Below are 13,214 nucleotides of genomic sequence, written 5' to 3' on the forward strand. Positions count from 1 at the left end.
GAGCTCTAAGTCAGGCTGTTCTCCAAATGGAAATCCTGAAAGACCCTCCCACTTAATGAATACTTTAAAAAGTCCCATCTCAGTCCCCAACCAGCGATTTTCCTGTCACTCGTGGGCCACACTGCTGCAAGGCCATGCACAGCTTTATGAATCCTTGTCAAAAAAGGAAACAACAGATTGCCACTCTTACCATGATAATATCCAGTATATATGAAATGTATTATTAAATCCAATAACCAAACACAAGCGTCCCTTTAGACTTTTCTCCTAAGCCTTGTCCTATAAAAAAGCAGTAAGCATCTAAACATTTTTCTTAATTTATTTTATTATTTTTAATGGAGGTACTGGGAACTGAACCCAGGACCTTGTGCATGTTAAGCACACACTCTTTCACTGAGCTACACTCTCCCCCTAATATGCATTTTTTTAACTGAAAGCATACCACCAGTATACCATTCCATCATGAACCTACATAAAAGCTGAAACCAAAAAAAAAAAAAGTTGAAACAAAAAAAGTCAACAGTTTGGGACTATTATCTCCTCTATGAAATTCTGTCAACTTTACAAAGCAATAAGATTTTCACAGTAAAAAATTAATATTAATGTATGATATTCTGGCAGTATTTTGTTTCTCTTAAAAAAAAGGGGGGGTAACAAAACAGACCTCGGGGAGATCAACAAGCTGGCCTCATGCTGGTTAACAGATCCCAGTTTCCCCTTGGTTTTCTCAGCAGAACAGACTACATATATCTTTCAATACATCATTTTTCAGTTGGATTGAAATAAAACATAATTTTCCTTATATTTACATCTCCCAAACTCAAGACATAATTTTAAACAAAAGCATGTATGAAAAAGTCTCAAGTCACAATCCAAATAAAATTTGTAGGACCTCAGAAAATTAGGGGAACCCTGCCCTGGACAGAGACTGCTCTAGGAGTCTGCCCTCCACAGACACCTCGTGCCTCTTACAGTCCCTACAATACAGTGAGAAAGTAAGCAAAGCTCCACTTTGCAGTGTTTCCACCCTGAGGTATCAACCACCCACAGAACGCCACCAGACTCTCCTGGCTCTGCAGCCAGAGGAGTGACAGGGCATCCCTGGAACTTCCTCCCTGGCCAACAGTCTGCCTGGGCTGCCCCTTCATCACCAAAATCCTCTGCTCCGACGTCCCTCAGCCTCCTTCCTCAACCTCCTTCAAGTCTCAATTCTCATCTCCATTTCATAATTCTAGGAAACTGCCTTCTTTTTTATTATAAGAGGTTTTTTGGTAATTTTATTTATTTATTTTTAAACTGAGGTACAACTGAGTCACAATGTTATGTTAGTTTCAGGTGTACAGCATAGTGATCCAGTGTTTTTACTGATTATATTTCACGTGATGTTATTATAAAATACTGATTATATTCCGTGCTATATATTACATCCTTGTACCATATTTATTTTATATCCAATAGTGTAAGTTTTTGTCTGCATGTTTTTCTAGCAAATTTATTTAATGCTGCATCACTTTACTATCCATGAAATGTTTAGTGAAGAGCATGCACAATTTCCATATACAAACAGCTGTTAACCACACTGTCTGGCAATCAAGAAACAGTATTTTACATCTTACATTTTAGGTTTTATTTACGTACAGTCCTTTCACTGGGTTTTAGGAAACTGGCTTAATGTTTTTTGTTGATTGTGCAGTTTTCCCTTCGTAAACCAGAATAATGCCTGGTTTTCCAGAAATGTGTTACTAAACAGATGTACTTATAGTCTAAATTTAATAGTTCTGTGTTGAAGTATAATCGTAAAATGTACAAACCTTAAGTGAACACTTCAAGGACTTATACACACGTGCATACATATATGCATGTGTGTGACTCTCCACTTGTATGACTAACACCCAGACCGAGGTGTGGACATCTCCATGCCTGCTTTATCTCCATGTCCCTTTCTAACACCACACCCTCCTAATGAACTACTAATCCCATTACTTACTGCAGATTAGTGTTTCTTAAACTTTATGTAAATTAATCACACACATGGACACATAAGGGAACATCTTCTCACTTGTTCTTTGAGAACAGCAGTACTTTGATATGAAAACCTGACAAAAAGACTACAAGAAAAAAGTTACAGACTGATGTTCCTCATGGAAATAGACACAAATATTCTAAACAAAATGCTGTATCCTTAATTTCACAATGTACAAACAGGACTACAGATAACACATCATGATCAGGTAGGACTTAGTAATGCAAGGTTGGTTTAACAAGCAAAACGTAATTCACACAATCACATCGATAGATACAGAAGAAAATTCAACACTCTCTAGTGATTTAAAAAAAAAGAAAAACCTCAGAAAACCAGGAATTAAAAGGAAAGCTTTTTGATTTGATAAAGAATACCTTAAGAACAAAAAAAAAGACAAAACTACAGCTAAGTCATATCTAACTCTGAATACTTTCTTCTTAAGGTCAGAACAGGACAAGCATCACTTCTGGCCATTTCTACTTAACGTTGGGATGAAGGTCCGCATTGAGGTAGGCAAAAAGGTAGGACAAAGACATACAAGATACCAAGACTGGAGAGGAAGATAGTTTTCATCTACACATTACGTGACCACAGTTTCTCTGGATTGTGCACTTGCTCAAATAGACCATGAGAACCAGGAAGTGAATTTACAGGAAGGCCACGAGATAAACTAACAAGACAACCAATTTCTACACAGTAGGCCAAGGACTGGAAAATTAAACTTAAAAAAACCAAAAAATATTCTTTACAACAGCATCAAAAAAACATCCAGACCTCCACACTCAGAGCTACTATACATAGCTAAGAAATACTAAAGAAGACCTATGTAACTGGATAGGTACACCAACCTAAGTCCCGACTGTGTTCACAGAGCATTCTCCTAAGCCGACCTATAGCTTCAACACAGCCCCATCAAAACAAAAGAGAAAAAAAAAACCTCCAAAAACTGCTATAATTGGTAAAACTTTCTATCCATAAGCCTGCAAATTCAACTGAACACTGTGATAGCTGGCCAAAAAAAAAAAAAATTAAAAAAATTCCCCAACAAACTAAAGCTACATGAACCACAAAATAAATCAAGGTTTCATTACCTTTTTACTCAACGAAAAATTTACTACCACTGGTTTCTTTTCAACAAACTCCAATAAAATACTTAAAATATGACTCATTTCATACAATTTTTCAGAAAAAAAGTACAAAAATACAAATGTACATAATTTAAGTTTAAAAAGACAGTACATATACACCTAATCATAAGCCTAAGTTATATGAGCTACATGTCAATAACATTACAAAATTTATATAATTACTTAAATGCAAAACAAAAATATTCAGTGATAATTATTTTAATGTTAGATTTCTTTAACTGAAAACTGATAGTGATGAAATTCAGAAAACTGTTGATTTACAATGAATTCTTTACAGTTTAAACAATTACAGATAAATTTGGAATTAAGGATTTGTGAACAATATTTTAAAAAAATCAGTGTTACTAACCACTAAAGCACCAGAAAGAACTCAAAAGTTTTTTAACTTTCACAAAAATCTCCACTATTCTCGCTGGCTTCTAATGATTTAGCCCTCTGTTGCTGCAGGCAGATAGGATGATGTCATCCACAAAGGTGAAGGCAAACTCCTCTGCTCACTACAGGAGTCTGCCAGGTGCGCAGCACTGGGACACAGCAGTGAGCAGGACAGACCGGTTACCTGCCTCCCAGGTGTGCACTGCACCACAGGACAGGGAGCCAAACAGGTGAACCGCGTACAGTGTGGGAGATGGTGATGAGTGGGGGAAGGGAGAGCAGAGGAGAGGGGAGGACGCTGAGGGCAGGAGGACGGTTCAATTTCCAACAGGGTGGTCAAGGGGTACACACATAACTTACTGCACAAACCAGGAGATGACAGATACACTGGGGCACACACTTTACCTACCCTGCTGAGAAGGGCGTTATTTGAGCAAATACCCCACATTCAACCTAAAAGCTCTAGGGCCACACGTGGAGAGTGCGAGGAGCCTTTTGCTCAAATACAATGAGGACAAGTGAAAGAATCTGAGGATAAAGAGACCTGAATACCCAAGGTACCAGGATTGTGGGTGAGGGAGCTGAGTCAGCAGTATTCCACACAGGCGTGGGAAGGGAGTGCACCGCGCTCCTCTGGCTGAGACATCAGAAGCAGGTGCACCCCACACACAGGTCACACGCCAGGCTGCTTTCCTTATGTCTGTTCAAGAGCTGCCTAACTGTCCCCTCCCTCTGTTCCCTCCTTGTAATGACAGAGACACCTTTTACTTTCATATTCTTTATTTATCATAAACTCATTTACTCAATATACTTGTTACACGCAGGGGATGCAAATACTGCACGAACATTTATTGACAATTAATTCACCACGATGTGAAAAGTTGAGCAAGGAGAGGGACGAGCACCAGGAGGAGATAAGCAAGGAATGTGACCTGGACCTGCTCCAGGTCCACAGGGGACTGGAGGGAGCAATGACGGGAGAGAGGGGTCCCAGGTGATATAGGAAGAGTATCCATCACCTGAAGAAGAGCTCACGGAGCTGACAGATGACGCCCATGGCTAACAGGGAAGGACAGAGGCAGACAAGGTGTGCAAAGCTGTGTGGTGAGATGGGGCCGCCAGGGAGAGGGTGGGCAGTGACTAGAAAAGCTCCACTCCTACCCCTTGAAGACACGGGGTGGAAGAGCAAGCCTTCCCTCCTCACCCCTCCCCAGTTGCTTTAATGCAACTCAAACCGCAATCAATGGAAAAGCACGTTTTCCTCAACACTCCAGACACCTTCATCTCTCAGCACCTTCGCACGCAGAACTCTGACAGCATGTAGTCTCCCCATCCTCTCTGCCTGAATCAAAAAAGCCCCAAACTCCACCAATTCAGTTTTCATTTTTAGCCAACAATTACTGAGTGCTGATAATATGTCACACCACAGAGATTCAAAAAGTACTAAGACCTGAACCTGGCCGGCAAGAAGTTTACAACCAGGCAACAGGAGACAGGCAAGCAAGCAAAGCCAAGTGAGCTCCCAGGTCCAACGCGGTGCGCAGAGCTGATGCACAAAGACAGGTGAGGGCCAGCCCTGGGGTCCAGGTGAGACACAGAGTCCTGACAGCTTCATGTGTGGAGAAGAAGGAATGTTCCAGGCAGAAGCAGCCCAAGTGTGAAGGGGCAGGAAGAGGCACAGCCCAGCAGGTGGGAAATGGCCTGGACCAACTAAGCCTTCACTGAGGGCATGCTCTGCCTCAGGGACCGTGAGCTGTGCCCTGGGCTGTGCACTCAGAAAACTCAGTCACTCCTCAGGAAAGCGTTTAATTTCTTTTGCTGTAAATTTATAGACATCTAGGTAGTTGCATGAACAGTATAAAATATTTATATATTTACATAAAAATCCATTTTTACTGCCTCTCCACAAGTCAACTAGCTGCTCAAGCTGTCGGGCCGGGAGGCTGTCATCCCACCAGAGTGGCAGGATGGGGGAGGTAACCCCCAGGGAAGCTATCAGACCCTGGGAGCCTGACCAAGACCCATCTGTTGAGAACTGGAAGGTGACACGTATGCTGCTTCAAAGACCAATTCACTCCTCTCATTGAGCTATTTTTAATGGCATGTGGATTGGATAACCATACAAAATTTATTCATTCATTAAGGTAGTATTCATTTGTGCCAATTACTTGCAAGCCAAAGAAACCCTGACATAATCCCTGACTATGTGAAGTTTACTACCTAGCAAAGAAGACAGAAATCAAACAAGCACAATATATCATGATCAATAACAGTAAATGCTGTGCAAGAGCAGGAGAGCAGGCACAGAGGGGAACATCAGAGGGAAACTGGGTTAGCTGAGACCTGAAAGGCAGGCAGGAATTAGCCAGGCAGAGAAGGGAGAGAAGACGGTTCCAGGAAGAGGCAACCACAGATAGAGAGGCCCGAGAGGAAGGGGCTTCGGGTGTTCGAGGTGCTGAAAAGTTAAAATGAACAAGAGGTCAGCGGCCCAAACTGGGGACGGTGGGGAGAAGCCTGACCAGGTGAAACTTTGTAGGTCATGGTAAGGATGTGCGATTTCTTCCAGTTCTAATGAGAAGCCACTGGGGAGTATTAAGAATAATAATATTAAATTTATGTTTTTACAAAATCACTCTGGCAGCTGTGTGAAGGATGAACAAATGAGGAAACAGGAAGACCAAAAGGAAGCAACTCCATCAGCCCAAAGGGGAGGGGGTCACATAGACTGGACTGGACGCCACAAAGAGGGAGGGAAGGGGAAGAATTTAAGACGTATTTGGGACACAGAATCAACACGATAAAAAGATGGATTCTTTACACATGGAAGAAGGTGTCAAAGAGGCATCCTGGGTCTGTGGCATGAACAACGGAGTGGATGGGGATTCAACACGTTTATTAAGACAGAGGATTTAGGGAGGAACCAATTTCAGGGGCTACACATAAGAGGCTCCTCTCTGGCAGGTATCAGATGCTTATGAAAAATACAAATTTAAATATCAAGAGGTGGCTGATGGCAAGAACTTAACAATGGAATAAAGACAGTCTCTTTAGCAAATGGTGTTGGGAAAACTGGACAGCAGCATGTAAATCAGTGAAGCTAGAACACTCCCTTACACCATACACAAAAATAAACTCAAAATGGATCAAGGACTTAAACATAAAACAAGATACAATAAACCTCCAAGAAGAAAACATAGGCAAAACATTATCTCACATACATCTCAGAAATGTTCTCCTAGGGCAGTCTACCCAAGCAACAGAAATAAAAGCAAGAATAAACAAATGGGACCTAATTAAACTTACAAGCTTCTGCACAGCAAAGGAAACCATAAGCAAAACAAAACAACCACCTACAGAATGGGAGAAAATTTTTGCAAAAGATGAAACCAACAAAGGCCTGATCTCCAGAATATATAAGCAGCTCATATGACTTAATAAGAAAAAAGCAAACAAACCAATCCAAAAATGGGCAGAAAACCTAAACAAGCAATTCTCCAAGGAAGGCATACAAATGATCAATAGGCACAGGAAAAAATGCTCCATATCACTAATTATCAGAGAAATGCAAATCAAAACTACAATGAGGTATCAACTCACACCAGTCAGAATGGCCATCATTCAAAAGTCCATAAATGACAAATGCTGGAGAGGGTGTGGACAAAAGGGAACCCTCTTACTCTGCTGGTGGGAATGCAGTTTGGTGCAGCCACTGTGGAAAACAGTATGGAGATTCCTCAAAAGACTAGGAATAGACTTACCATATGACCCAGGAATCCCACTCCTGGGTATATATCCAGAAGGAACCCTACTTCAAAAAGACAACTGCACCACAGTGTTCATAGCAGTACTATTTACAATAGCCAAGACATGGAAACAGCCTAAATGTCCATCAACAGATGGCTGGATAAAGAAGTTGTGGTATATTTATACAATGGAATACTATTCAGCCATAAAAATGACAACACAACGTCATTTGCAGCAACATGGATGTCCCCGGAGAACGTCATTCTAAGTGAAATAAGCCAGAAAAAGAAAGAAAAAAACCATATGAGATTGCTCATATGTGGAGTCTTAAAAAAAAAAAACATAAATACAAAACAGAAACAGACTCAGACATAGAATACAAACTTGTGGTTGCCAGGGGGGATGGGGGTGGGAAGGGACAGATTGGGAGTTAGAAATTTGTAGATACTAACAGGCATATGTAGAATAGATAAACAAGATTATACTGTATAGCACAGGTAAATACATACAGGATCTTGTGGTAGCTCACAATGAAAAAGAATGAGACAACGAATATATGTATGTTCATGTGTAACTGAAAAATTGTGCTCTACACTGGAAATTGACACAGTATTGTAAACTGACTATAACTCAGTTAAAAAAAAAAAAAGAGGCAGCTGACTACTGAAGCCTGAGACACAGAAGAAACAACGGGCTGTACACAGAGCTATCTGGATAGATGGATGTTTAAAACATTGACACAGAAAAAGCATGACATCAACCACAGCATCCAGAATCACACAAATGAACTATTAATAATATATATATTCCATCTCAATCTACCACTAAAGATACAGGGGAAAAAAATCAACAAGACACATTTCTAACAACCAAATCTGACACCTCTTAATCCTCCCCAGTCTTTCAAAGAGATGAAACAAATAATCCACATGCTGATATAGTCGAAGAACTTTCCAAGGAGGGCTTTCTGCACTCAGTAGCCTTGCAACCAAGCACAGCACTGTAAAAATTTATACTGACTCCAAATTAAAACCGTCTTTAAGCCTAGGAAATCATGATATACTTGAGCATAATTTATAACAAAGCCCTGTTAAATATATTAAAATACAATCTTCTGCAGGTGGCATCTAAGGTAGAGTCTTTACACTGAATTCATCAGTACAATAAACTTTGCTACAGGAAAGGCTCCAGTGTTTTAAGGATACTTTAAAGGTTTCAGTTCAAAGTATATGAATATAGGTCTTTTCTATTATTTTTAGCCTGTTCTAATAAGTAGTTTATGTCTTCCTAAATTGGGACATGGCTGTTTTTTGAGGTTAATGTGACTGATAAAAGCAAATGTGAGGTTTAGAATGTCTAACTGCAAACAGAGGTTTGAATATATATTCTTTGGATTTGAGCTTTTTACTTTGCCTTTATCTAAAAGTAGTAATTTTATACTTGAAAATAACCAATTCAGCCAATTCCTCTACACTAACATCTTCGTCTTTATCACACAGCAGAAATTAAGCAGGATAGACACCTAAGGTTCCCTGCCCTCCTGTCCTGGGGTGAGAGGGTGGGCAGCGAAGGCAGGCAGGCAGGCGGAGGCCGGCCCCGCCCTCAGGGCAGCACTCAGCCCTATGGGACAGGGCCGCAAGCTCCCAAGTGCTGTGAGAATCCCCTCCAGAACGAGACCAGGCACCTGAGGAGACAGCCACTTCCAGCCCTACAGGTAGACTGATTCTGACCTTGACAATGACTCTGACCCTACTCCTCCCTCCTCTGCAGCCGTGGCTTCTGCTCTCATGCCCAACCCTACCTCCACCAAAATGATGTTTCTGTTAGAAATGTCTCTACCTATTTGCTCTGTCAATCAGCAAACATTATGTAAAAATATGTGGTTTCAATCAACTGCTGTGGGACAAGCAGGACCACTACAATCTCTCTTCCAAAGTTCATAGTTCTAAAGTCACTGATTTTTAAACCCTAGTAGCACTGCTACTGGATTCACAGACCGTGAATCTAGCCCCGACTCTGTGAGTAGAATCAGAGCCTTACTGTTAAGGGGCACTGCTAACAGAAAGCTATCACCCCTATCACAGAAAGGAAGCGGCATTATGAAAATGAATCCTACCAAGTCTACGGAAAAAACAAAATTTTTAACAAGAATAGAACTCTTTGGCTCTGAGCACTCATTACTGGTCACGCTTAATTACACTATACAGTCCTGAGGTGAGAAACTGAAATTTAAAAAAGTTCCCAAACCCAACGTCCTTTAAAATTCAAGAGTCTGAATTAACTCAGCAAAATCTTTACTCTGAACATCTAGTTTTGTAATAAAATGACAGGTACTTTCAGGTAGCATCAAACTAAAGGAGTTCTAATATGTTTCAGAAATGTTTAAAAGCCTAGAAAAGAATTAATAGAAAACGACCTCAGTTTAAGGCCAAACCGTAGTTCTGTGTTAATACATCAATGTCCCAGTGGTACTAAAATGTTTAACCTAAACACTAAGTTTAATCAGCTGAAGCTTTACTTGTATTACTGCAGCTCCTTACCCAGTGCAGACTCTTCCTTTTAAAAATCTTTCCAAAGTGCAGTAACATATTTAAGTATATTTTTTAAAATAATAAATATCTTTATTAAATTCTTCACTGAAGACTTAATCTACCAGGTTAAATGTTCACTATTTTAAGCAAAGAAGCCTACCTGTTTTGGTCTTATTCATGCGTGAGTTATATGGCATTTTTAACTTCTAAACTTGCTTCCCAAATACTGTGTTGAATGTTATAATGAAATGCTTAATAACTTATGTTTATATTTGTATATAACTAAACCCCTCACAGCATTACAGTGGAAAATGACTTATGCACACGACTGCTGATCCCCAGTGATAAGCCCGCCGGCAATAACAAGGAGTTTCCAATTAAACACAGTCTTTACCGCGAGCCAAGGAAACCAAGTTCTGAAATCAGAATCCTATGATACTCCTTTTCCTACAGTCCTGTTCAAGTTAAAATTAATCTCTTTATTCTTTAAAAACTTTCACATCGAAGAACACATATGGACATCTTAATTAAAACTCAAAACATAAAACTTTAAGAGACCCAAGACAAAGCATAAAAAACTACTTTAATACTCACTTAAATGCATTTCCATAAAAACAATTTTATTTACTATTTGAAATGCTCAGTTGTAGCAAGTCCATACCACATCAATTTCTATTTTGCTTAAATTTAACTGTAAATATTTTGAAATAAACTCTGAAAAACTTTTACCCACCATTTTAGGGCAAAAGCATGAATTTAAATAAAATTTACACCAAACAGACTTAAGTTACTTATACCTTTAGCCCAACACACTGGAAAGGGACTACAGCCGCTCCTCTCCATGCAGACAGCACCTGACGGTCTCAGGGCCTCTCGGCCCACCACTTCCAACAACATAAACGCAGTCCTAGAAAGACCGAGCCAGGAGTCCGCGCATCAAGGCCCAGTTCATGGCTCCCACAGGATCTGCTTCGATCTGCAAGCAAGACTAAGCTTCCCCTGCGTGCTCCTTTTCTCAGAGCTTGAAGCAAAATTTGGGAGGTGTTCCTTCTGTAATATTTTCCAGCAGCGTGAAGAATGCCTCTCAGCTACAGAATCTTCTCATGCTTCCGCAATCTGAAACACAGACCGTCCTGGCCAGATTAAGCTACTGAACAGAATGAAACCAGCAAGTAATGTGACCCCAGAGGTCTGTGTTCCTAGATTCATTCAGGGAAGGAGAGAGAGGGAGGGAGGGAGGGAAAAGAGGGAGGAGAAAAGGCAGAGAGTAGCCAGCACCTCGTTAGTATGTTAATCTCACCCTTCTGTCCAATTCATCTGGCAGACTTCTGTTTACAAAACTGACAGGTGATTCTCAAATTGAGTAAGCTGCAAATCAAGTCTGACCCAGATCATGTCTGTAGGTGCCTCCTCAAACCTCTTCTGTTTTCACGGTCATACTTCTGGCATTTTACCAGCCTAATTCTGACCTTGCAGTTAAAATAGTTACCTTGATGAAATCAGAAATCTTGAAAACAAAATCCTGATCAACATTAAAAAGAAGTCTGCAAAAAATATGCCCATAGGAACTCGAATATTTTTCCAGACGGATACTTTACTAAGTTTATAAATTTATAAAAGCTATCTAGAAAACAAATAAAAACCAAAAATTTGAGATTGCAAGATACTTTCAAAATTAGCTTTAGGAAACACTGAGGGATCCAACATGCATGATTCCTTTTCTTAGCTTCAAAATGTAAGTGAGCAGTAAATTCACACTGAAGAAGTAGGCCAGGAAACACTCCCACAATCTGTCCTGGCAACTTTCTTAAAGATGCAAGGCCGCTTACTTTCTCTATTCAAACCGAGAAATAATCAAGGTCATCTAAAAATGTTAGCTATCTGAACACATTCCATACTTACTATCTCAGCAGTAAGATAATAAGTAACTAGGCTCCTGGAGCCTTTGTCTTGAGCACACGTGGTACACAGCTCAGCTCCACACAGTTTAGTCCTTCTAATATATGGGGGATTTTTTGTTAGCAGTAAATCCCACAAGCTAATAAAAAATCAAGTACTTTACTTAACTGAACACTAACTTCTGAAAACAAGAGCTGAACAGAGGCCGAGGAGAACAAGAGGCAGGCCAGTGTGCAGTGATGCCCCGGGGCAAGGGTTTCCTTTCCAACACCCCCGTGAGGACGCTTTGTCTGCAGGCTTTACCTCTGGGCTCCTAATAGTAGGCAGAGCTCAAGTGACCTCTCAAATGCCCCAGTGAAAACACATCATTCACCAGCAAGAGCTCTGACCTCAGGCAACACTGGGAAGAAAGGGGCTCCAGAAAACACAGGCAAGCAAGCTAGGGAAAGAACAGAAGAAACAAGCAGATCAAGCAGAAAAGAGGAAAATGCTTCCCCATCACCGAGGAGAGCCAGGACACAAAGGCCTGTTGCCCCCCGGACAGCACAGAGTGGGCAGCCCGGGCATCCGGTTCAGCCCCAGGAGAACGGCTTGGGGTTTCATCTGAACCATCAACTGGACAGGCTGTGCAAACAACCCAGGCAAACTGTGAGTCTCTCTTGGAACCTATGATTCTCAAAAGGAAAAAATTAAAGCTACTTTTACTTGTCACCAACAATATTCTACACATCAAATACTCATCACATCTAATTTTCACATCCCCTAAGCAAAATCAGTGCTAGTACATTTTCTAAAGATGAGTGAAGACGGAGTCATCTGACCAGAAGAGGCACAGTGTCACTGAGTCCACCTGTCATCTGGGAAGCCAGGGGTCTTCACACACACCCCAGAGGGGTTTCTGAGCCGGAATGAACAGATGCCACGGCCCAGCTGGGCAGGAGAGAGAGGGACAGGTGTGGGCAGGCAGTGGTGGAAGCTGGGGCTGCGGCAGGGCCGTGCAGGCGGGGACGAGGGGTGGGCCTGGGAGCGGTTCAGGAGGGAGAGAGTGAGAGAGAGTCAGGGAGAGGGTCCAGTCTTCAAATGAAGTAACCAGTGGGTGGCAGCTTTCGCTCCACCTGCCAAGCTAAACTGTATTTTATTTCAAGTTCGAATGTCACCTCTTGATGTGCAAGGTCCTGAGGGTCTAAAAGATGTCTGGATACAAAGAAGCATGAACTTCCCCAGGACATGGGGACCGTGCCTGCCTGACAAGCAGCAGCTCTGGGAAAGTAAAGACCCAGTGCGGCCCCTGAGGAGAAAGGGCAGCCGGTGCAGGTGCTGCTGCAGACAACAGAAGAGAGCAGGAGCCCCAGCTACGGGGCCAAAACAACTGGGTTTAACCCTCAGCACAATCCCAACAAAGCCCTCCCTGCTCCGCAGGAAGAGGACCCCAGTTCAGAGGTAGAGCAACCTGCCTCAGGCCAAAAAGCTGACAGATGACTGCGTCCTAGCTGG

At 41.5% G+C, this 13,214-nt stretch overlaps 1 protein-coding gene across 15 annotated transcripts in view; it reads right to left on the bottom strand.

Annotated features, from left to right (window-relative positions):
• The window catches only part of PTK2 (protein tyrosine kinase 2), a 200,064-nt gene that overhangs the window by 146,273 nt on the left and 40,577 nt on the right, over window positions 1–13,214 (bottom strand). For 9 of the 15 annotated variants that reach the window (XM_031690420.2, XM_072949787.1, XM_031690414.2 and 6 more), the window contains exon 1: window positions 10,619–10,913. The exons of 5 other annotated variants lie outside the window; for them this stretch is intronic. In XM_031690420.2, the coding sequence (XP_031546280.1) occupies window positions 10,619–10,718 (100 nt within the window). In that variant the 5' untranslated portion in view covers window positions 10,719–10,913. Of the gene's footprint in view, window positions 1–10,618; window positions 10,938–13,214 lie in introns of those variants that run through there. One more of the 15 variants, XM_072949802.1, reaches the window with a different exon arrangement.

Source organism: Vicugna pacos, chromosome 25 (genome assembly GCF_048564905.1).
Source record: "Vicugna pacos chromosome 25, VicPac4, whole genome shotgun sequence".
Taxonomy (NCBI): domain Eukaryota; kingdom Metazoa; phylum Chordata; class Mammalia; order Artiodactyla; family Camelidae; genus Vicugna; species Vicugna pacos.